The sequence below is a fragment of the Thalassophryne amazonica genome, chromosome 1 (genome assembly GCF_902500255.1).
Source record: "Thalassophryne amazonica chromosome 1, fThaAma1.1, whole genome shotgun sequence".
In the NCBI taxonomy this organism is placed as follows: domain Eukaryota; kingdom Metazoa; phylum Chordata; class Actinopteri; order Batrachoidiformes; family Batrachoididae; genus Thalassophryne; species Thalassophryne amazonica.
In genome coordinates this window covers 174,362,062-174,386,757 of record NC_047103.1, presented here as the reverse complement: position 1 = coordinate 174,386,757, position 24,696 = coordinate 174,362,062, and the positions used below count along the sequence as shown (strand labels likewise).

The 24,696-nt window shown below is 44.8% G+C and overlaps 1 protein-coding gene across 3 annotated transcripts in view; it reads right to left on the bottom strand.

Moving 5' to 3' along the window:
* Positions 1-24,696, bottom strand: part of fmnl2b (formin-like 2b) — a 360,828-nt gene that overhangs the window by 171,125 nt on the left and 165,007 nt on the right. For 2 of the 3 annotated variants that reach the window (XM_034179825.1, XM_034179807.1), the window contains 6 exons: positions 19,001-19,111; positions 18,650-18,799; positions 18,477-18,578; positions 17,509-17,723; positions 16,465-16,562; positions 4,525-4,710 (listed from right to left, as the gene is read on the bottom strand). In XM_034179825.1, coding sequence (XP_034035716.1) covers positions 4,525-4,710; positions 16,465-16,562; positions 17,509-17,723; positions 18,477-18,578; positions 18,650-18,799; positions 19,001-19,111 — 862 coding nt within the window. The remainder of the gene's footprint in view (positions 1-4,524; positions 4,711-16,464; positions 16,563-17,508; positions 17,724-18,476; positions 18,579-18,649; positions 18,800-19,000; positions 19,112-24,696) is intronic. The other variant, XM_034179816.1, reaches the window with a different exon arrangement.

Sequence of the window (24,696 nt, the reverse complement as noted above, 5' to 3'; positions counted from 1 at the left end):
ACAAACAAAAAAACAAGGCTCTGTGGTGTATGTTTGCATGAGTATCCATCGGGGCCTCCTCCAGGTGCACCAGTTTTCTGCTTCAACTGCAATTCTGTCTCTCTCTACATCGAACATAGCTGGGTCACTGGTGGTTCTTGCTCATCGGTCTCATTTCTCTGCTGACATCATCATGAAAATTCCACAACAAATATGTTCAAAATGCACACTGCAGGTGCTCAAAGAGATTATTCTCAGTAAGGTGGTCTACGCACTGCTGTGAAACCACTTTTTTTCCAGAATTTTAGAACAAAATGATAGATTTGATATCGGTCTATAATTTTTCAATACGCTAGGGTCAAGATTAGATTTCTTAAGTTTGAAACATTTACAAACAGATCCTGAGGTTAATGACAGGTTAATAATTTCCAACACAGTAGGCCCAAGAGTGGGCCACAGGTCCTTAAACAGTTTTGTTGGTATAGGATTGAATAAGCAGGTTATGCTTTTAGTAGATGTTACAAGTTTTGTCAGTATGCCCAGTGAGATACTATCAAATTCTGTAAATCTAGGGAATACCTCAGTAATGGCGCCCACCTCAATAGAAGGGTGTAGTGGCTGGGTTAAGACATGCTGGGATATGTTTAACCTAATGTCTTCTATTTTCTTCTCAAAGTAATCCAGGAAATCTTGTGCTGTAAAAGGTACAGGTAGTTGTCCATGAATAAGTGTTGCCACTGTGTTGAACAAGAAATTTGAGTTATGCTTGCTTTTGTTGATCAAATCAGAGTAAAAGGCCCACTTTGTAACCAGCAGTGCATGCTTATAGTCTAGAACAGCATTGCACCAGGTGAGGTGGAATACTTCTACACTCAACAAAAATATAAACGCAACACTTTTGGTTTTGCTCCCATTTTGTATGAGATGAACTCAAAGATCCAAAACTTTTTCCACATACACAATATCACCATTTCTCTCAAATATTGTTCAAAAACCAGTCTAAATCTGTGATAGTGAGCACTTCTCCTTTGCTGAGATAATCCATCCCACCTCACAGGTGTGCCATATCAAGATGCTGATTAGACACCATGATTAGTGCACAGGTGTGCCTTAGACTGCCCACAATAAAAGGCCACTCTGAAAGGTGCAGTTTTATCACACAGCACAATGCCACAGATGTTGCAAGATTTGAGTGAGCGTGCAGTTGGCATGCTGACAGCAGGAATGTCAAGCAGAGCTGTTGCTCGTGTATTGAATGTTCATGTCTCTACCATAAGCCGTCTCCAAAGTTGTTTCAGAGAATTTGGCAGTACATCCAACCAGCCTCACAACCGCAGACCACGTGTAACCACACCAGCCCAGGACCTCCACATCCAGCATGTTCACCTCCAAGATCGTCTGAGACCAGCCACTCGGACAGCTGCTGGAACAATCGGTTTGCATAACCAAAGAATTTTTGCACAAACTGTCAGAAACCGTCTCAGGGAAGCTCATCTGCATGCTCGTCGTCCTCATCGGGGTCTCGACCTGACTCCAGTTCGTCGTCGTAACCGACTTGAGTGGGCAAATGCTCGCATTCGCTGGTGTTTGGCACGTTGGAGAGGTGTTCTCTTCACGGATGATGCGAAGGAGATGTGTTGCACTGCATGAGGCAAATGGTGGTCACACCAGATACTGACTGGTATCCCCCCCCAGTAAAACAAAACTGCACCTTTCAGAGTGGCCTTTTATTGTGGGCAGTCTAAGGCACACCTGTGCACTAATCATGGTGTCTAATCAGCATCCTGATATGGCACACCTGTGAGGTGGGATGGATTATCTCAGCAAAGGAGAAGTGCTCACTATCACAGATTTATGTTGTGTGGGCCGCCAGAAGAGGAGGTACTGCTGGCCCACCACCAGAGGGCGCCCTGTCTGGAGTGCGGGCTCCAGGCACCAGAGGGCGCAGCCGCCTCACAGGAGCAGCCAGGGTGACAGCTGTCACGCATCACCTGCAACAGCTGTTACCAATCATCTGATCGGCAGGAGTATATCAGCAGGATGACGTCTCCACCTCTTTGCCGAGATATCATTCTACCTGGAAGGTAACGTACCTCAGCTGTCTGCTTGACAATATCCTTGAGACTTTTGTGCATTATCTTTTGGACTGTTTTTTCCAACGAGAGGTGGAGGTAGCTTTCCTGCCGTGCTGATTCCTGGGTGCAAACGCATCCTCATTCACTTGCTTTTTGTTCCTCGCCAGCAGTACCAGATCCGACACGCGGAGGCAGTGGCCACCTGGGAGTTCGGGACTTGGCGGCTCCAGTATTCCCGGGGTCTGGTGGCGGAGGAAATCGTGTGGTTCCGGTTCTGCTTTGGACAGGCGTCTCCTATCTTCGAGCCTGCCCACACGACACCTTGAGAATTGACTATTGACTATTGTTGCAATCTGTTGTATTTGTTGTGCACCTTCACAACAGTAAAGTGTTGTTATTTGACCTATTCCATTGTCCGTTCATTTGCGCCCCCTGTTGTGGGTCCGTGTACCTACACTTTCCCAACAATTTCGACTGGTTTGTGAACAATATTTGAGGGAAATGGTGATATTGTGTATGTGGAAAAAGTTTTAGATCTTTGAGTTCATCTCATACAAAATGGGAGCAAAACCAAAAGTGTTGCGTTTATATTTTTGTTGAGTATAGTTTTGAACTACACTATTTTCGTTCTATAACTTCTTCTGGGTTGTCTTGGTGGCTCTCCTCCCTCTTCTCCTTCTTGACAGGGCAACTGTTTGTTGTGATTTGGCGCTATATAAAAAAAAAGTTGATTGATTGATTGATTGATTGACAGTCACTCGGTTTTCACGAACTGTCTACGAGACACAGATTTACCATGGAGTGCCATACTGTTTGCATTTCTTTATAGTAGATCTAAATAAAATCCAAGACATATTCAATGACTTGGAAATGTTCATGTATCCATCCCCTGACTTGTCTGAAGAAAAATGGCAATAAAACTGATTATTTACAGGTATTATACCAAAGCATTCCATTAGTTATGCAACCCATCATCTTGGCTTTTATATTTTTAATTAATTTATATCAAGTTGTACATGTTTGCTTTAAGTTTGAGTATAAGGACAATAATTTTAGAAATTTTTATTTTTGTAATTTTGTATTTGAAATGGCATAAACAATTTAAAATGTGAGAAATACCAAATGTTCCAATACTTTTGGAGGACACTGTATATGGGACCTGTATCTTCCTACTTTTAAACTCTGATAAGACTGAAATGATGGTTCTTGGTCCAATGAGACATAAGCATCAATTTGACCAGTTAACACTTCAGCCTAGGCTCGTGTGTCATACATCACACTGACAAAGTGAGGAAACTTTGGGTGATTTTTGATCCTTTGTTGTCCTTTGACCTCCACATTTGAAAGATTACGGAGACTGCTTTCTTCCACCTGTGAAATATAGCGAACATTTGTCACATTCCATCTATGGCTGATGCTGAAACCCTGATCCATGCGTTTATCTCTTCTAGATTGGACTACTGCAATGTTCTATTTTCTGGTTTACCGCAGTCCAGCATTAGGGCTCTCCAATTGGTTCAAAATGCTGCAGCCAGACTTTTGACAGGAAGCAGAAGGTTTGACCACATTACACCCATTTTGGCATCTCTTCACTGGCTTCCTCTCCCAGTGAGATCAGATTTTAAGGTTCTGATACAAGTCTATAAAATTGTTCATGGACTGGCACCTCCCTACCTAGCTGACCTAATTAAACCTTACGTACAGGCCCGGGCTTTGCGTTCTCAGGGTGCAGGACTACTTTGTGTCCCTAAGGTGAATAAGAAGTCTGCGGGTCACAGAGCTTTCACTTATCATGCCCCTGTTCTGTGGAATGATCTCCTTGCATCAATACGAGTCTTAGAGACTTTCAAGTCCAAACTTAAGATGCACTTATTTTCCCTTTCGTATGGCTAGCATACTGGCATAGTATAGTTCTACTCTTTTTGCTGTTTTAATTCATTTTATTAGGAAACTGAGCGTGCCGCGGCCTCAGCTTTACCTAAATTCTGGGTCTTTTAGTGAAGCTTAGGGCTAGTGGCCGGTGACCACCTTAGTATTTCATGTTTTTCTTGTTGTTTAATGCTGACAAATTATACTGTATTTGTTGTCTTACTGATGCCTGATTCTGTTTTTTTTTTTATATGTCTGTTTAAGGTGCAGCTCCATCCAGACATGGGTGTGGTGTTTGTGACCCTCCTGTCTTATGCACCAACAGCATTTCCTGTATATTCGTTTTGTGAATTGTTCTGTACTTTATGTCTGTATCATGGCCCAAGCAGAGGGTCACCCCTTTGAGTCTGGTCTGCTTGAGGTTCCTTTCTCAGAAGGAGTTTTTCCTTACCACTGCTGCTCTGGGGGTTAGTAAGGTTAGATCTTACTTGTGTGAAGAGCCTTGAGGCAAGTCTGTTGTGATTTGGCGATATATAAATTGAAAAATTATCTGCTGTTTCTCCCATATACATTTACAAGCATTTTGTAACTGCATCTTTACCTGCCAGTCCAGAGCTGAAGATGACTGTTGGCGAACCTCCTGGTCCAGGAAGAGGTGGAGCCACAGGAGGAGGAGGAGGCGGGGGTATAGGGACAGAGGAAGAAAGCTCACTAATCCGGCAGGGAGGAGGAGGAAGAGGAGGAGGAGGTGGAGGAGGAGGAGGAGCAGGATATGGCCCATTGGACACTTTATGGGCACAAAGAAATGACAAAAAACAGGTGATTGTAACAGTGATGCTAATTACAAAGTAATTATCATTCATGCTGATATGTTGGAGGAGTCTGGTGCAGCAACAACAATTGGTGGAGTGTTATCATTATTGATTCATTAGCACAACCAGTCAGCAGTGGTAGTCAATGGTTGGTTGACACGTGAAGTGTGTGCAATCTGCAGGCCCACTAGCATGTGGCTCAACCCCCTGCTGCCCTCAAAACAAAACCCGCATCTATGGGTAAATAGTACCACTGCCTTGTGGTGTCACAGGAATGGCAAGGGCTAAGGAAGTAAACCCTGAGAGAAAATCCGGAGTGGCATCCCATATTGCCAGCACTTTGCCAGAGCCAGTGATAGTGCCCTTGGGAATCGCCCAACCACACCAAATCACGGTGGAACCACGTCCATGATGCTGTGTACCAGGCTGCCTCAGACACTTTTGGGAAGAGAGAGGAGGAGTGAGGACTGGTTTGAGGCAGGAATTGTCAAGATGGAACCTGTCCTTGCTGCCAAGTGAGCTTCTCTCCTCATGTAAGAAAGAGCCCTCAAAGAAGACTTGCTGCTCTACGTGCAGTCCAGAGAAATGCCCAGCAGACAGCCTAGAGATGCTCCAGCCAGTACTGGTTAGAGCTGTGTCAGGACATCCGGACATTGGCGTACTGTGGCAACATCCGTGCCATGTACGATGGCATGAAGAAAGCTTTCAGCTTTGCAGATGCCTGCAGTGAGTTTTGGATTAACATAAGCCTAAAGAACACCCAAGTCATGGGCCAGGACATTAGCAGCAATCCCTGCATCTCCATCGCTGACCACACCCTGGAAATGGTGGAGCGATTCACTTACCTGGGTTCCACCATCTCCAGAAACCTCTCCCTGGATGCTGAGCTGAACTTGAGGATCAGCAAGGCAGCGATAGCAATGGCCCACCTGAATAAGAGAGTCTGGGACAACACCATGCTCATGACTGATACCAAGATGAGGGTGTATCAGGCATGCGTGCTGAGCACTCTCTTCCACAGGAGTGAAGCATGGACACTCTGAACGCCTTTCACATGTGCAGCGTCAGAAGACTGCTTAGCATCACCTGTGCTGGGTAGAGGCAGGGATGCGCAACATGTATGCCATGCTGACTCAGAGATGCCTGCACTGGCTTTGTCTTGTCAGGTGAATGGAGGATGGCCGCATTTCAAAGGATATACTGTACGGGGAGCTGGCCACAGGCTTGAGAGCAACAGGACGACCTGTGCTTTGCTTCAAAGACGTTTGCAAATGCAATCTGAGGGCAGGTGGCTTCAACCCTGTGGATCTGGAGGTGGCAGTTGTAGACTGCGCAGGCTGGCAGACCACCACCAGAACCATCATTAGGGAAGCAGAAGAGAAGAGAGGCCTGGTGGGTGGAGAGGAGGCTCCGATGACAGCAGAGACACCAGCCAGCACCATCTATCACAAAAAGGTGTTATTTTAGATTCTCATCTAAAATTTGATGGACATGTGAAGAAGCTATCATCAGTGTTTTATGTCGCTTTTTAAGGGCTCCAATGTGGCGTGAAAAACTGACACACTGACACATTTATAGCGCATTTAACTGCGCAGTTTTTAATCACGGTAAAAAAAGTACTGTTTTTTTGCAGCGGCTTTTTGGTGACACTTGACTGAATGTGGTGTATTTCTGATATTCATGGCTTACTATACGCAAATGCTGTGATTTGTCACTTTTACGTTTTCTGTTCTTCCTCTCCCATCCATCCATTTTCTACCACTTTATCCGGAGTTGGGTCGCGGGGGCAGCAGCTCAAGCAAAGCTGCCCAGACCTCCCGATCCACACACACCTCCCCCAGCTCCTCCGGGGGGAACTCTGAGGCGTTCCCAAGCCAGCCGAGAGATGTAGTCCCTCCAGCGTGTCCTGGGTCTTCCCCGGGGCCTCCTCCCAATGGGACGTGCCCGGAACACCTCTTCAGCAAGGCGTCCAGGGGACATCCGGAAAAGATGCCTGAGCCACCTCAGCTGGATCCTTTCAAAGTGGAGGAGCAGCGGCTCGACTCCAAGCTCCTCCAAAATGACAGAGCTCCACACCCTGCGGAGGAAACTCATCTCGGCTGCTTGTACTCACAACCTCGTTCTTTCGGCCATGAGCCAAATCTCATGACAATAGGTGAAGGTCGGAACATAGATCGATCGGTAAATCGAGAGCTTTGCCCCCCTGCTCAGCTCTCTCTTCACCATGACTGGCCGATACAGCGACAGCATCACTGCACCGATCCATCTGTCGATCTCATGCTCCATCCATCCCTTGCTCGTGAACAAGACCTCGAGATACTTAAATTCCTCCACTTGAGGCAAGGACACTCCACCGACCTGAAGAGGGGAAGGCACCTATTTCCGGTCAACAACCATGGCCTCGGATTTGGAGGTGCTGATTTTCATCCCGGGCACTTCACACTCGGCTGCAAACCGTTCCAGTACATGCTGAAGGTCCTGATTTGATGAAGCCAACAGAACCACATCGTCCGCAAACAGCAGAGATGAAATTCTGTGGTTCCAAAACTGGACCCCCTCTACACCCTGGCTGCGCCTAGAAATTCTGTCCATAAAGGTAATGAACAGAACCGGTGACAAAGGGCAGCCCTGGCGGAGGCCAACGTGCACTGGAAACAGATTTGACTTACTACCGGCAATGCGAACCAAGCTCCTGCTGCAGTCATACAGGGACCGGATAGCCCTTAGCAAAGGACCCCGGACCCCGTACTCCCAGAGCACCCCCCACAGGGTGCCCCGAGAGTCACAGTCAAATGCCTTCTCCAGATCCACAAAGCACATGTGGACTGGTTGGGCGAACTCCCATGAACCCTCGAGCACCCGATGGAGGGTGTAGAGCTGGTCCAGTGTGCCGCGACCAGGACGGAAACCACACTGCTCCTCCTGAATCCGAGGTTCGACTATTGGTCGAAATCTCCTCTCCAGTACTCGAGAATAGACCTTACCGTGGAGGCTGAGGAGTGTGATCCCCCTATAGTTGGAACACACCCTCCGGTCCCCCTTCTTAAACAGAGGGACCACCACCCCGGTCTGCCAATCCAGAGGCACTGTCCCCGACCACCACGCGATCTTGCAGAGGCATGTCAACCAAGACAGTCCCACAACATCCAGAGACTGAAGGTACTCAGGACAGATTTTATCCACCCCAGGAGCCTTGCCACCGAGGAGCTTTCTGACCACCTGGGTGACTTCGGCCTGGGCAATGGATAAGTCCACCTCTGAGTCCCCAGTCCCTGCTTCCTCTTCGGAAGGCGTGACGATGGGATTGAGGAGATCCTCGAAGTATTTCTTCCACTGCCCGACAACATCCCCAGTCAGGGTCAACAGCTCCCCACCCACACCGTATACAGTGCCGGTGGAGAGCTGCTTCCGCCTCCTGAGGCGTCGGACGGTTTGCCAGAATTTCTTTGAGGCTGACCGATAGTCCTCCTCCATGGCCTCCCCGAACTCCTCCCAGACCCGGGTTTTTGCATCTGCAACCACACAGGCTGCAGCATGCTTGGCCTGCTGGTATCTGTCAGCTGCCTCCGGGGTCCCACTTACCAACAAAGACAAGTAGGACTCCTCCTTCAGCTTGATGGCATCCCTTACTTCCGGTATCCACTACCGGGTTCGGGATTGCTGCCACGACAGGCACCAGAGATCTTGCGACGACAACTACGAGCAGCCGCATCGACAATGGAGGTGGAGAACATGGTCCACTCAGACTCCATGTCTCCAACCTCCCCTGGGATCTGGGAGAAGCTCTCCTGGAGGTGGGAGTTGAAGACCTCGCTGACACAGGGTTCTGCCAGTTGTTTCCAGCAGACGCTCACGATACGTTTGGGCCTGCCAGGTCTGACTGGCTTCCTCCCATCCCAGTGGATGTATAAAGTTGATCATCAACCTCTGGCTTAGAGTGCCCTGGTGCCACGTGCACTTATGGACACACTTGTGCTTGAACATGGTGTTCGTGATGGACAAACTGTGACTAGCACAGAAGTCCAACAACTGATCACCACTCCAGTTCAGATCGGGGAGGCCGTGCTTCCCGATCACCCCCCCTCCAGGTCTCACTGTCACCGCCCACGTGGGCATTGAAATACCCCAGGAGAACAATGGAGTCCCCAGTCAGAGCACTATCTAGTACCCCTCCCAGGGACTCCAAGAAGGTCAGGTACTCTGCACTGCTGCTCAGTCCGTAGGCCGAGACAACAGTGAGAGACCTGACCCCGACCCGAAGGCATAGGGACGCAACCCTCTCATTCACTGGGGTCAACTCCAACACATGGCGACTGAGCTGGGGAGCAATAAGCAATGCTACCCCAGCTCTCCACCTCTCCCCGTGGGCAACACCAGAGAAGTGGCGCATCCAGCCCCTCTCCAGGAGTTGGGTACCAGAGCCCAAGCTGTGCGTGGAGGTGAGCCCGACTGTCTCTTGTCGGTATCTCTCAACCTCCCGCACAAGCTCAGGCTCCTTCCCCCAACAGCAAGGTGACATTCCAGTCCCAAAAGCTAGGGGCTGTGAGCACGGACCGGGCCGCCGGGCCACCTGCCCTTGAATGCCACCCAATCCTCTCTGCTCCCAACCCCTATTGCCCCCTCTGCATGTAGTGAACCCACAGGAGGGTGGGCCCATGTTGTTCTTTCGGGCTGAGCCCGGCCAAGCACCATGGGCTAAGGCCTGACCACCAGGCACTCATGCGTGAGCCCCAACCCCAGGCCTGGCTCCAGGGTGAGGCCCCGGCTCTGCCATACCGGGCGACGTCTCGGTCCTTGATTTTGTACTGGTCATGGGAGCTTCTGAACTGCCCTTAGTCTGACCCGTCACCTAGGACCTGTTTGCCTTAGGAGACCCTACCAGGGGCACAAAAGCTCTGACAACATAGCTCCTAGGATCATCCGGGTATGCAAACTCCCCCACCACGATAAGGAGGCAGTTCGAGGGGGCGCCTTCCTATCCCATTGTATTTTAAAAGTTTTTGCAGTCCGCATATTAATTAGATTTCGATCATGGATCAAATATCTTTGGCAGAAAAGTTCGCAAACCTTCACAACATGGAGTCAGGAGGAAACCATGCAAACTTCACAAGTATTTTACCAGAACAGATGCCTTTTGTAACGACGAAATGTAAAAGGTGATTATTAACACAATGCTGCTTGTTGCCTGCGGTGTTGAGACTTCCTCTGTGTGGCTGTGAACAATCCCCGAATGCTGACATGCACCTACTCAATGACTGACACCGCAGATGTATTTCCAATATTTGCCACCAGGTGGCCTTTAATTTATTTTCCAAAAATTTGTGAAATTTGACCCAAATGGTAAATATCATTGGAACCACTCCAAAAAATATACAACTATAGACACCACCACTCTGCATGCTTTCACCTTATTCATGTCAATCAGATGAAAAATCTTCCAAATTTAAGGTGAACAAACTAACAGACAAATAAAATGTCAGTGATTCACTGACAAGTCTTGTCGAAAGGTCTTTTTGCTCTATTCTGTTTCTTCCGGTAGGTGGATTCAACTCACAGTCCATACAGCTGTGTTCAGAAGTTTACATACCCTGACAGAATTTTAGATTTTTTTCCCCCTCCATTTTTCAGAGAATATGAATGATAACACAAAACTTTTGTTTCACTCATGGCTGGCGGTTGGATGAAGACATGTATTGTCAAACAACTGTGTTTTTCTTTTTAAATCATAATGACAACAAAAACTACCCAAATGACCCTGATCAAAAGTTTACAACCCCCTGTTCTTAATACCATGTGTTGTCTCCTTTAACATCAATGACAGCTTGGAGTCTTTTGTGGTTGTTGTGGATGAAACGCTTTATTTTCTCTGATGGTAAAGCTGCCACTGAATACATCTTGGACATCAGTTATGAAGAAATACAAACAGTAAGGCACTCTATGGTAAATCTGTGTTGAGTTATATAGCTTCATGATAAATTGGTATAGAGGAGGATTTTCTTAAAAAGAGGACCAGAAAGTTTAGCTATAAATTGCAAGAAGGTATATCTGAGATACAAGCCAAGATTTGATCTATTTTGGTGAAAGAATATCCTTCTCCACTCTACTCCATCATGAAGGTTAGAGTGGTGATGAAAAATACAAAATTTGCACTGTGCATACTTTCTCCAATCACAGCCACATAAGCCTGTAACTTCTTCTGGGTTGTCTGGGTGTCTTGATGGCTTTCCTCACTCTTCTTCTTGCACACTCAGTTTTTGAGAAGTGTCTACTCCATGCAGATTTAACCATAGAGTGCCATACTACAACCCAAATTCCAATGAAGTTGGGACATTGTGTAAAATGTAAATAAAAACAGAATACAATGATTTTCAAATCCTCTTCAACCTATATTCAATTGAATACACCACAAAGAAAAGATATTTAATGTTCAAACTGATTAAATTTGTTGTTTTTGTCAACCTATATTCAATTGAATACACCACAAAGAAAAGATATTTAATGTTCAAACTGATAAAATTTGTTGTTTTTGTCAACCTATATTCAATTGAAAATAGGTTGAAGAGGATTTGAAAATCATTGTATTCTGTTTTTATTTACATTTTACACAATGTCCCAACTTCACTGGAATTGGGGTTGTACAATAAGTTAATGCCAAGGTTTCAAAAATGCAAAAAACACTATTGGCACCCACAAAATTTAATTTTGGCCTTGTTAAATCATGTTGACTGTGCAAACCTCACCTATTTGTTAATATACAATATTTTTCACATTTGAAAGATGTAATTTTCAGTGTGCTTTGTTAGTAAATCAGCATGCACTTGTTTGGGGAATGCTACAGTGTTTGCCTGAAATTATGCCTGAAGTATCTTGAGTTCATACTGACTGCAATGAATTTGAAGTCAAAGTGAATGCAAAAATCACAGCTTCATTTTATTTTTATTTATTTATTAATTTATTTATTTATTTGCATTTTCTGTAGTTTCTGAACTTTTTGTGATTTTGGGTTCCATGAATATGTTGTACTGTACTAACAAAATGTAATCAAATAAAAGACAACAGCAGCAATTAGCAGATTAATGTTAGAAAGTTATTCTTGATACTGAGCATACCAGTTTTACTTGCTACTTGTAATTGTATTAGCAGCATCATTTGGGAGGGTTGGGGGAGGTGATGGTCTACTGGTTTAGGCGTTGGGCTTGAGACAAGAAGATCCTCGGTTCAAATCCCAGCCGGACTGGAAAATCACTAAGGGCCCTTGGGCAAGGTCTTTAATCTCCTAGTTGCTCCCGGTGTGTAGTGAGCGCCTTGTATGGCAGCACCCTGACATCGGGGTGAATGTGAGGCATAATTGTAAAGCGCTTTGAGCGTCTGATGCAGATGGAAAAGTGAGATATAAATGCAGTCCATTTACTATATGACCCATTCAGCAACACTTCATTATAATTTTTACACTTAAGTTTATATCGCGATATATACTGTTACTGTGAAGGGATTCAATTTATACTGTAATATGAATTTTATGTCCTATCGCCCAGCCCTACAGTGGCACCACCTAATGGTAGCATATAAATGCAGTCCATTTACCATTTATTATTGGTGAAGCCGTCACTTATCGATAATCTTTTTACATATAAGCAGTATTCTTGTGGTGTATGCCTTGTACATGCTATGTTTGACACCTATATTTTTTTGTGTGAGGGCCTCTTTGGAAAGCATCCCATGGTTAATGTGAGCTACCCTGTAAAAAAAAAAAAAAAAAAAAAGATATCTATTGTGGGTATTAGTTAGCGACTGTTAACAACAACAGTATTTAGTTTCAAGGGCACCAGGTTTGCAGTATTATTAGCAACTGAAAAAAGTGTATACACAGACAATTTCTAGTGTTCATTTAAAAGTCTGTGTTAATTTCACACTGGCAATTCTGCTGTATACCTCAGTGGGTAATTCATGGAGTGGTGGTCTGCCATTTGTGGCCCAATCCCCCACTCCATCCTTGCATATCTGTAATCCACTAATCCAATGGTCAAAATATCCAACATGACTACAAGCAGTACACAGTGAAAGAGGGTATGGGGAATAGTACTACTCACTCTCATTATTAGTGTCTGCAGCATCACACAGTAATAATTACACCAACAGTTGACACTAGTGATAGACATATTGTGTGTGCAAAAGACCAAGTGGAAGGGAAGTAAGCACAGGAGCATCGGCGGTGGGTACAAGTTGTTGTACCATGGTGAGGACAGGAAGAAAAATGGTGTTGGGGTCATTTTAAAGGAAGAGTATATTAAAGTGTGTTGGAGGTTAAGCAAGTGTTAAGTTGGAAATTGAAGGGGTGATGATGAATATCATCAGTGCATATGCCCCACAGGTAGGTTGTGACATGAAGGAGAAAGAACATTTCTGGAGTGTGTTAGATGAGGTGGTGGAGAGTGTGCCCAAGCATGAAAGAGTGGTGATAGGAGCAGACTTCAATGGGCATGTTGGTGAAGGGAACAGAGCTGATGAGGAAGTAATGGGTAGATATGGTATCAAGAATAGGAATGGGGAAGGACAGATGGTAGTTGATTTTGCAAAAAGGATGGAAATGGCTGTGGTGAACACCTACTTTAAGAAAAGGGAGGAGCACAGGGTGACATATAAGAGTGGACGAAGGTGCACACAGGTTGACTACATTCTGTGTAGGAGATGCAAGCTAAAAGAAATCACAGACTGTAAGGTTGTGACAGGAGAGAGTGTCGTTAGACAGCATAGGATGGTTGTTTGTAGGATGACTTTAGAGGTAAACAAGAAAAAAAGAGTGAGAGCTCAACAAAGAATCAGATGGTGGAAGCTGAAGGAGGAAGACTGTTGTGCAAAATTTAATGAGCAGGTGAGAGAAGCACTGGTTGGAGGGCAAGCAATTTTGGACAACTGGAAAAGTACTGAAGATGTGGTGAGGGAGACAGCTAGGACAGTACTGGGTATGACATCTGGACAGTGGAAGGAAGACAGGGAGCCTTGGTAGAAGGAGAGAGCATATCTCACCAATATTGGCCTCTCTTCATTGGCTTCCTGTTAATTCTAGAATAGAATTTAAAATTCTTCTTCTTACTTATAAGGTTTTGAATAATCAGGTCCCATCTTATTTTAGGGACCTCATAGTACCATATCACCCCAATAGAGCACTTCGCTCTCAGACTGTAGGCTTACTTGTAGTTCCTAGGGTTTGTAAGAGTAGAATGGGAGGCAGAGCGTTCAGCTTTCAGGCTCCTCTCCTGTGGAACCAGCTCCCAATTCAGATCAGGGAGACAGACACCCTCTCTACTTTTAAGATTAGGCTTAAAACTTTCCTTTTTGCTAAAGCTTATAGTTAGGCCTGGATCAGGTGACCCTGAACCATCCCTTAGTTATGCTGCTATAGACTTAGACTGCTGGGGGGTTCCCATGATGCACTGAGTGTTTCTTTCTCTTTTTGCTCTGTATGCACCACTCTGCATTTAATCATTAGTGATTGATCTCTGCTCCCTTCCACAGCATGTCTTTTTCCTGGTTCTCTCCCTCAGCCCCAACCAGTCCCAGCAGAAGACTGCCCCTCCCTGAGCCTGGTTCTGCTGGAGGTTTCTTCCTGTTAAAAGGGAGTTTTTCCTTCCCACTGTTGCCAAGTGCTTGCTCACAGGGGGTCGTTTTGACCGTTGGGGTTTTTCTGTAATTATTGTATGGCCTTGCCTTACAATTTAAAGCGCCTTTGGGCAACTGTTTGTTGTGATTTGGTGCTATATAAATAAAATTGATTTGATTTGATTTGGTAGTGGAATGAAGAGGTCCAGGAAAGCATAAGGAGAAAGAGGTTGGCGAAAAAGTTTTGGGATGGTCGGAGAGATGAAGAAAGTAGACAGGAGTAGAAGGAGATGCGACGTAAGGCGAAAAGAGAAGTGGCAAAAGCGAAGGAAAAGGCATATTGCGAACTGTACAAGAAGTTGAATAGTAAGGAAGAAGAAAAGGACTTGTACCAATTGGCCAGACAAATGGACAGAGCTGGAAAGGATGTGCAGCAGGTTAGGGTGGTAAAAGATACACATGGTAATGTGCTGACAAGTGAGGAGTGTGTGCTGAGAAGGTGGAGGGAATATTGTGAAGAGCTGATGAATGAAGCAAATGAGTGAGAGAAAAGGCTGGATGATGTGGTGAGAGTAAATCAGGAAGTACAAGAGATTAGTAAGGAAGAAGTGAGGGCTGCTATGAAGAGGATGAAGAGTGGAAAGGCAGTTGGTCCAGATGACATTCCAGTGGAGGCATGGAAATGTCTAGGAGAGATGGCAGTAGAGTTTCTAACCAGATTGTTTAATAAAAACTTGGAAAGTGAGAGGATGCCTGAGGAGTAGAGACAAAGTGTGCTGGTTCCTATTTTCAAGAACAAAGGTGATGTGCAGAGCTGCAGTAACTACAGAGGCATAAAGTTGATCAGCCACAGCATGAAGTTATGGGAAAGAATAGTAGAAGCTAAACTTAGAAAACAGGTGAAGATCTGTGAGCAGCAATATGGTTTCATGCTGAGAAAGAGCACTACAGATGCAATGTTTGCTCTGAGAATACTGTTGGAGCAGTACAGAGAAGGCCAGAAAGAGTTAAATTGTGTGGTTGTGGACTTAGAAAAAGCTTATGATAGGGTGCCAAGAGAAGAGTTGTGGTATTGTATGCGGAAGTCTGGAGTGGCAGAGAAGTATGTTAGGGTAGTGCAGGACATGTACAAGAATAGCGTGACAGCGGTGAGATGTGCAGTAGGAATGACAGACTCATTCAAGGTGGAGGTGGGATTACACCAAGGATCAGCTCTGAGTACTTTCTTGTTTGCAGTGGTGATGGACAGGTTGATGGATGAGATCAGACAGGAGTCCCCATGGACTATGATGTTTGCAGATGACATTGTGATCTGTAGTGAGAGTAGAGAGCAAGTTGAGTCTAGTCTGAAGAGGTGGAGATATGCTTTGGAGAGAAGGGGAATGAAAGTCAGTAGAAGCAAGACTGAGTCCATGTGTGTGAATGAGAGGGAGCCCAGTGGAATAGTGCATTTACAAGGAGTAGAAGTGGTGAAAGTAGATGAGTTTAAATATTTGGGGTCAACTGTTCAAAGTAATGGAGAGTGTGGTAGAGAGGTGAAGAAGAAAGTGCAGGCAGGGTGGAATGGGTGGAGAAAGGTGGCAGGAGTGATTTGTGACCGAAGAATATCAGCAAGAGTGAAGGGGAAAGTTTACAAGACAGTAGTGAGACCAGCTATGTTGGACAGCTTAGAGACGGCGGCACTAACAAAAAGACAGCAGGCAGAGCTGAAGATGTTGACATTCTCTTTGGGAGTGACAAGAATGGACAAGATTAGGAATGAACATATCAGAGGGACAGCTCAGGTGGGACAGTTTGGAGACAAAGTCAGAGAGGCGAGATTGAGATGGTTTGGACATGTGCAGAGGATGGACCCAGGGTATATAGGGAGAAGGATGCTGAGGATGGAGCCACCAGGCAGGAGGAGAACGGGGAGGCCAAAGAGGAGGTTTATGGATGTGCTGAGGGAGGACATGCAGGTGGTTGCTGTAACAGAGGAAGATACAGAGGACAGGGTGAGATGGAAACGACTGACCTGCTGTGGTGACCCCTAACGGGAACAGCCGAAAGACAAAGAAGAAGAAGTTGACACTAGTGATAGTATCAGTTACTGTTATCAATATTTTCATAGTTTGGCAGCGGCCACATACTGATACCTGGTGGTGGAGGAGGCAGAGGTGGTGGAGTCGGCACACCTGGAGCTCCACCCATACCTGGTCCCTCACTGCGATAGGCCAAAGTTTCAGGGCTAGAAAAACGGACTCACCATTAATCAATCAAAAATAACTCACTCCATTACTGGTTATAAAGGCAGCCCAATGCCCTTTCTGTACATGCTATTGCAGTACAAAAAGGGTAGAACTGTGCAATGTCCTTTCTTTTAAAATATTTGAGGGAAAAAACCTCCAGATTAATGATATCAGAGACTTAAGTCCTGTTCACATTGCAGATTTTTGGCCAGAATTTGTGTCCTGAATTTGTGTGGGGGTGGCAGCATGCATGTGCCATGAGATGAGGTGAACACAAATACCCACCCACATGCAAACATCTGACTTTCATATTCCTAAAATATGAAATTTAGGAAATTTAGGACATTTTTTAGGAATTTTCAAATTCCTAAAATAATGGCCTAAGTCATTTTTTTTCAAAAGTGATTTATTATTAATTATTATTGTTAATGTTATTATTATTATTTATTTTATTTTATTTTTTTGCCTAAATCATCTTCCTATGATGCTGGCCACCTGTGGTAAAATCACTTAAATCTTCAGTTGAGGAGATCATGAATTCCACCCCAGTTGTATAAGTGCGTATCTCAAGAGTGTCACTTAGGCCATATTATTTTGCCTAAGTCAAAAGAGTATGTCACTTAGGCAATTTTAGAAGCTTTTCAAAATGGCGACTGCTTCAGGAAAATGAAACTCTGCTCAGCCACTGAAGCGCTTGTGTTTTCCTTTGTGTTTTCTCAAAAACATGAAAACGTGACTTAGAAAGGTGATGATATGATTAAAGTGAATTTGGTGAAACTGACTTTGGAGCTGGATTACTCCACAATAGTGGTTTGACAAATGAGTCTGGAAATTCACTCACTGCCTATGTGAAAAAACATCAAGTTTGTAAATTCACTTTGATGTGTAATAGATAAATTATAGGTGGAGTCATCACTGAATGTTGATCTGTTTCAAATGTTTTACCTTGAGGAAACTTTGGGGCAGAGAGGAAGGGAAGTGAAATCCTCGACTCCCCCATCGCCCTCTTCTCGCTGGTGCTGAGTGACGCCAAGACATCCTGCCTGCTGCGGCTCCTGTGAGTGACGATCCAGACGGCTTTGATGACGGATTGTCTGATCCTTTTCCCGAACCATCCGCCGCAGTGTGTGGACCTGTGAATTGGTGCTAGCATACACTTCCTGTACATGAAACATTAACAGTAAGAAGAAATCAACTGCATTTGTGGAAATAAGAAAAAACATAAAGAATCTTCAAAATGTGCCTTCACAATGATGTTGCTGCCTCAGGTCTTATTTCACTAAATATATGTTAGTTGGACAACTTTGGAGATTTATTTATTCTTTTTCACGTTCAGGATTCTGCCCAGAAAGAAGTGAGTGGTTGGTGGAGGCAGCCGTCCGGCTGTGTGGAGATCTGGGGACTTGTCCCTCTGAAATGTTTGGATTTTTTTCAGATCTTAAATGATGCGTACTAAGGCTTTTCCCCATCAGGTATTCACTCATAGTCTTCTATGCATTTATTTCTCACAATAATGCTTCAACTCTGCACCTTTTTAAACAGATCTGATGATTTTGTGCAGGCAAACTAAGCCCCTTATAAGCTGTGATTTATCTTTCTGGCCCAATGTGCCACAAGTCTGTCAAATGGGCAGCTTGCTAATGCTTTAGATGCTGGTACACAATCCATCCAATGTTGTCACAGACTTTTCATTTTGTTTCAAACAGTGGAATTCTTCCAATTCTGTATTCATCAGTGTTCAATCAGTCTGTGCTACCGTATTTTATCACACCTTTGGTTGGCAGCTTTTGGGCATGGGGGTGGGGGGGCAGTGTTAGGGTTATTCAACCCCCTCAAATCTCCACTGCTGTAAGTAATGCTTTGCTACACAATACATTTGGGGTAATGGTAGTATGTACAGGAACACCACTGACCCGAAGGTTGTCCAGCTCCTTGTTGGTTTGCATCAACTGTTTCTCTAATTCAACAATTTTCTGCATTGCTTCATTCTCCACATCCAGCAGACGCTCCGACATCTACACAAGATTGCACAAATCCATAAGACATACAACTCTGTCTGTCTATCTGTCTATCATTGTTTTCTTACTGTTGTTAGGTTCTCCTCAAGTTCCTCAACTCGCTCTAGCGCAGCCGTTTTTGTTTCAGCATCTTCCAGCAGTGTCCCAACATCGAACACGTTGTCTAAGTAGGCTTGGATCTGCACTTGCAGCCTGTCACTCTCTGTGTGCTTCAGACTCTGTTAGGCAGGTGAGACAGGTGGATGTGTACTTCCATTGCTCATGTCTACTACACTTGGACATTAAGGAAACAGGTGAAAACTGAAAAATTCCTTGTGGAAAGGATGCAGAGTTACTTTCTATTTGACATCCTTTATTGAATAATTTAGTAGTTGAAGACAGATATGGAGTCAGTGTTCATCTGTTTGTGTGGCTGATACCTCCAAGTGCTCATCCAGGTTCAGTTTGGTGAAGTCGTATTGCAGATGGACTCTAAAGTTCATATCTTCCACTGAATGGACCACGATGTTGATGAACTGCATACAAGCCACCTAGTAACAGTAATGATGGGAACATCAAAGAAACATAAATATTTTTTCTCTCCCTGTCTGAGGTACAGACGATGTCACATGGGATGTAGGGTTGATGAATCCAAACCACAGGGGACCAGACTGATTGTGAGATGCATGGCCTGAGGCGGGTGCTGTGTGCTGTAGTCTGCATTTGAGGGTGGCCCTGTTGCATGGGACAGGTGCACTGATGGCGTGAGGAATGCCAGATGACCCCTGCCTGTTGTGCTGATGCCTGTGTGGACTTCTCATCTTCTTTATATTATTATGTTGTTAGATTCCCTGTCTTCTGTTTCTTCACCTTTGTAAAACTTTGCAAAACCTTGTAAATGTTAGAATGACCCAAGCAGAGGGTTGCCCCTTTGAGTCTGGTCTCAGAGGGAGTTTTTCCTTACCACTGTCACCTGTGTGCTTACTCTAGGGGTTGGTAAGGTTAGACCTTACTTGTGTGAAGCGCCTAGAGGCAACTTTGTTGTGATTTGGCGCAATATAAATGAAATAAAACATAAAAATAAACCTGTTGATGATAAAGGTTTCATATACTGTTCCATCATCATCATCTATATCATAACAGCCAAGTGGCCTCTGTGTGCATGGCTTCGATCACGCAAAAACTGGGGAGAGCTGACATTTACTGTTTTGGATGCTTATGTATTTCGGGTCAAGGATGAACACTGCAAAAACAGAAAGTTGATAAGAAATATTTTTAGAGAAATGAGCAATTTTAGCTAACCAATAAACAATGGACATTGCACTGGAATGCACCATGGGAGTTCAAGGTTTAGAGATTTTAAATGTTGTTGTGGTTCATGTTAGTTTAACAATGTTGTTCGTGTTATTGATTTATTGTGTTTTTGTAGCTTGTCATTTACTCAGTTTATATAAGTCTCATGTTGCTATTTCCATGAGCAACTTAAGTTTCATGTTGGCACCATAAGTGAAATGTTTCATGGTTTCAGTGTCTTCAGCCACTGTCTTCACTCATTTATCTTCAACCGCTTATCCGGGATCGGGTTGCGGGGGCAACAGCTCTACCAGGGGACCCCAGACTTCTCTTTCCTGGGCCACATTGACCACCTCTGACTGGGGGATCCTGAGGCATTCCCAGGCCAGTGTGGAGATATAATCTCTCCACCTTGTCCTGGGTCTTCCCCTGGGTCTCCTCCCAGATGGACGTGCCTAGAACACCTCCCTAGGGTGGCGCCCAGGGGGCATCCTTACCAGATGCCCAAACCACCTCATCTGGCTCCTTTCAATGCGAAGGAGCAGCTCTACTCTGAGCTCCCCACAGATGACCGATCTTATCACCCTATCTCTAAGGGAGACACCAGCCACCCTCCTAAGAAGGCCATTTTGGCCACTTGGATCCGTGACCTAGGTCTTGCGGTCATGATTTGACCATAGGTAAGAGTAGGAATGAAGATTGACCAGTAGATAGAGAGCTTTGCCTTTTGGCTAAGCTCCCTTTTCGTACAGAAGGGTAAGCGAATGCAATACTGTCCCTGCTGCACTGATCCTCCAGCCAATCTCACGCTGCATTGTCCCCTCACTTGTGAATAAGACCTAGAGGTACTTGAACTCCTTCACTTGGGGCAAGACCTCATTCCCTACCTGGAGTAGGCAATCCATCGGTTTCTTGCTGAGAACCATGGCCTCAGATTTAGAGGTGCTGATCCTCATCCCAGCCACTTCACACTCAGCCACACTCACATGAACTCATCCAATGAGTGCTGGAGGTCACAGGTTGATGAAGTCAACAGGACCACATCATCAGCAAAAAGCAGTGATGAGATCATGAGCTGACTAAACTGGAAAACCCCCTCCCCCCGACTATGCCTCGATATCCTGTCCATGAATATCACAAACAGGATTGGTGACAAGGCACAGCCCTGGTGGAGGCCAACCCCCAACGGAAATGAGTCCGACTTACTGCCAAGCACCAGAACACAGCTGTCGCTTTGTGAGTACAGAGATTGGCTGGCCCTGAGAAGGGACTCCCTCACTCCATACTTCTGCAGCACCTCTCACAGTATCTCCCGGAGTACCCGATCATACGTCTTCTCCAAGTCCACAAAACACATGCAAACTGGATGCTGGATGAGCATACTCCCGAGCATCCTCCAGGATCCTTGTAAGAGTGAAGAGCTGGTCGGTTCTTCCACGACTAGGACGGAACCCGCATTGTGCCTCTTCAGTCAGAGGTTCAACTATCGGCTGAACCCTCCTTTCTAGCACCCTGGAGTAGAGTTTACCAGGTAGGGCGAGTTGTGTGATGCCCCTGTAATTGGCACACACTCTCTGGTCCCCTTTTTAAATATGGGGACCACCACCCCAGTTTGCCACTCCTTAGCCGCTGTCCCTGACCTCAACGCAATGTTGCCACTGTCTTTGTTTGTCAAATTAAAACCACCTGAATACAGCAGCTGCGCTTGCATCCGTGCATGCTGCTAACTACTTTCTGGATTCACGCCATTCCAGCAGGGGGCTGTAAGTTATCTTTATGTAGCGGGATGAAGGTCCCGGGTCCTGATTGAAAAGGCGTTCCCGCTAGCTTGGCTAACGGGGATTTCCCCTTTGGCTAACCTGGTAGAGGAATGGTCTTTAGTGCGAGCCATCCGGGTTCGATCCCACCACCGTCCTGGCCACAAAGGTCCTGTGGTCCCAATCTGGCATCACAAACAGGATGTGGATAGTCACAGAACATGCTTAAATGCACCTTTGACTTTGGGACAAAGTCAAAAATGGTGGGGAGATATGTAGCGGGATGAAGGTCCCGGATCCTGATTGAAAAGACATTCCCGCTAGCTTGACTAACGGGGATTTCCCCTTTGGCTGACCTGGTAGAGGAATGGTCTTTAGTGCGAGCTGTCCGGGTTCGATCCCATCGTCGTCCCGGCCACAAAGGTCCTGCGGTCACATTTATATTAAAAGCGTAAGTGTGGTGAGTGATTTTAAGTTCAATGTAAGTACATAATATAATTATAAATACATTAAAAATACTTTGATGACATAAGAAAGTGAAAACACTTATTTCCATTGTGGTCCATTTAAAAGTTAAATTACAAAATTGAAGCAAATAAATAAATAAATAAATAATAATCATCATCATAATCATAATAGTGTGCATATGATAACAAGAACCTAAACAATTTATAAATACATTAACCCCCTGGAGTCGAATGACGCATTCTTACTTAAAAAAGTCACATGACATAATTTAGGGGACGTAACACTCAATCTGCTGCACTCTGAGGCTCCTTTTAAATGCGTGTTGAATGTGGAGACTTCAATCTTTATAGCACTTTTTAAATTTTGTTAATAGGCCTAGTATAACTTGACGTGAGTATTTTTTACGCCATGTGTTTTCATGAAAATTTAGTAAGGTATGTCTTCTATAATACATGCCACATAGACATGCCACAACATGTCCTGTGAGGCTTCATCACGGCGTTGCTTTTGTCCCGCACCATTAGCGGCTCCGTCCCAACGCGCGAATTCCTCTGCACGTCTTTTCATGACAAAAACTCCTGTAACAGTGGAATGTGCCGAAAAAGTGGTGTGTCCACGTCTTCTGCCATTTCTGTAGTAGTCAGATGACGTCCCAGATCAACACAGCATTCAGTTTGGAAATGATCTGGTCGTTTCAGCCTGTCGATCGCCGCTCGGAGCGCGGTGCGCCCTCCGCCATTGTGCGCTGTGTTTAAACCGGTTGTAACACTCCTTAATCTGTGTGATCCCCATAGAATCATCCCTGAAAGGTTCAAGCTTGGCTGATGCAAGCGCACATGATTCAAATCCATATAGTTTTTGCAAAAAATAAAAAGGTCGGATAGTTTTCTAACAGACCTCGTACATTCCAGTTGTAAGGTAGAACTATATTACTGTATACTAAGGTATATCTAAATATCTAAAAATAGAAGAGTAGAATAGAGTAGAGTAGAGCCACTTAGGTGCCTGGTCTTGAGAACCAGGGATGGTAGGTTGAAAAGCTTTTTTATCCCAAGGGACCTCTCCCTACCCACCCAAGTGGCTCAAGAATATGGACAGCATGTATATAAGTGATATTTACAAAATAAGGGTAATAAACAACATATACAAGAAATATAGTACTACATAATATTATAGGAGTTAGCTTCTAAAACCTAAATACAGGAAAAGATTTGTCTGTAGACTAGTAGTAAAATTAAATTATAACTAGTAGGCTAAGCTATAAATATGGTTATTTTATTATAGAAACAGAAGCTATGATGTAATATGTTTTAGGTATCTATCTAAAGTTAACCCTGCTAACTTACTATAGGAAGACAAAATAAATATTCTGTATGCTATCTAATGGAAACCCCAAACTTATCAATCAATCAATTTTATTTATATAGCACCAAATCACAACATACAGTTGCCCCAAGGCGCTTTATATTGTAAGGCAAGGCCATACAATAATTACGTAAAAACCCCAACGGTCAAAACTACCCCCTGTGAGCAAGCACTTGGCGACAGTGGGAAGGAAAAACTCCCTTTTAACAGGAAGAAACCTCCAGCAGAACCAGGCTCAGGGAGGGGCAGTCTTCTGCTTTCCTTTTTGCTAAAGCTTATAGTTAGGGTTGGATCAGGTGACCCTGAACCATCCCTTAGTTATGCTGCTATAGACTTAGACTGCTGGGGGGTTCCCATGATGCACTGTTTCTTTTATTCACCTCTTTTTGCTCTATATGCACCACTCTGCATTTAATCATTAGTTATTGATCTCTGCTCCCCTCCACAGCATGTCTTTTCCTGGTTCTCTCCCTCAGCCCCAACCAGTCCCAGCAGAAGACTGCCCCTCCCTGAGCCTGGTTCTGCTGGAGGTTTCTTCCTGTTAAAAGGGGGTTTTTCCTTCCCACTGTCGCCAAGTGCTTGCTCATAGGGGGTCGTTTCGACCGTTGGGGTTTTTCTGTGATTATTGTATGGCTTTTGCCTTGCAATATGAAGCGCCTTGGGGCAACTGTTTGTTGTGATTTGGCGCTATATAAATTAAATTGATTTGATTTGATTTGATTCTGCTGGGACTGGTTGGGGCTGAGGGAGAGAACCAGGAAAAAGCAGAGATCAATCACTAATGATTAAATGCAGAGTGGTGCATACAGAGCAAAAAGAGAAAGAAACACTCAGTGCATCATGGGAACCCCCCAGCAGTCTAAGTCTATAGCAGCATAACTAAGGGATGGTTCAGGGTCACCTGATCCAGCCCTAACTATAAGCTTTAGCAAAAAGGAAAGTTTTAAGCCTAATCTTAAAAGTAGAGAGGGTGTCTGTCTCCCTGATCCGAATTGGGAGCTGGTTCCACAGGAGAGGAGCCTGAAAGCTGAAGGCTCTGCCTCCCATTCTACTCTTACAAACCCTAGGAACTACAAATAAGCCTGCAGTCTGAGAGCGAAGCGCTCTATTGGGGTGATATGGTACTATGAGGTCCCTAAGATAAGATGGGACCTGATTATTCAAAATCTTATAAGTAAGAAGAAGAATTTTAAATTCTATTCTAGAGTTAACAGGAAGCCAATGAAGAGAGGCCAATATGGGTGAGATATGCT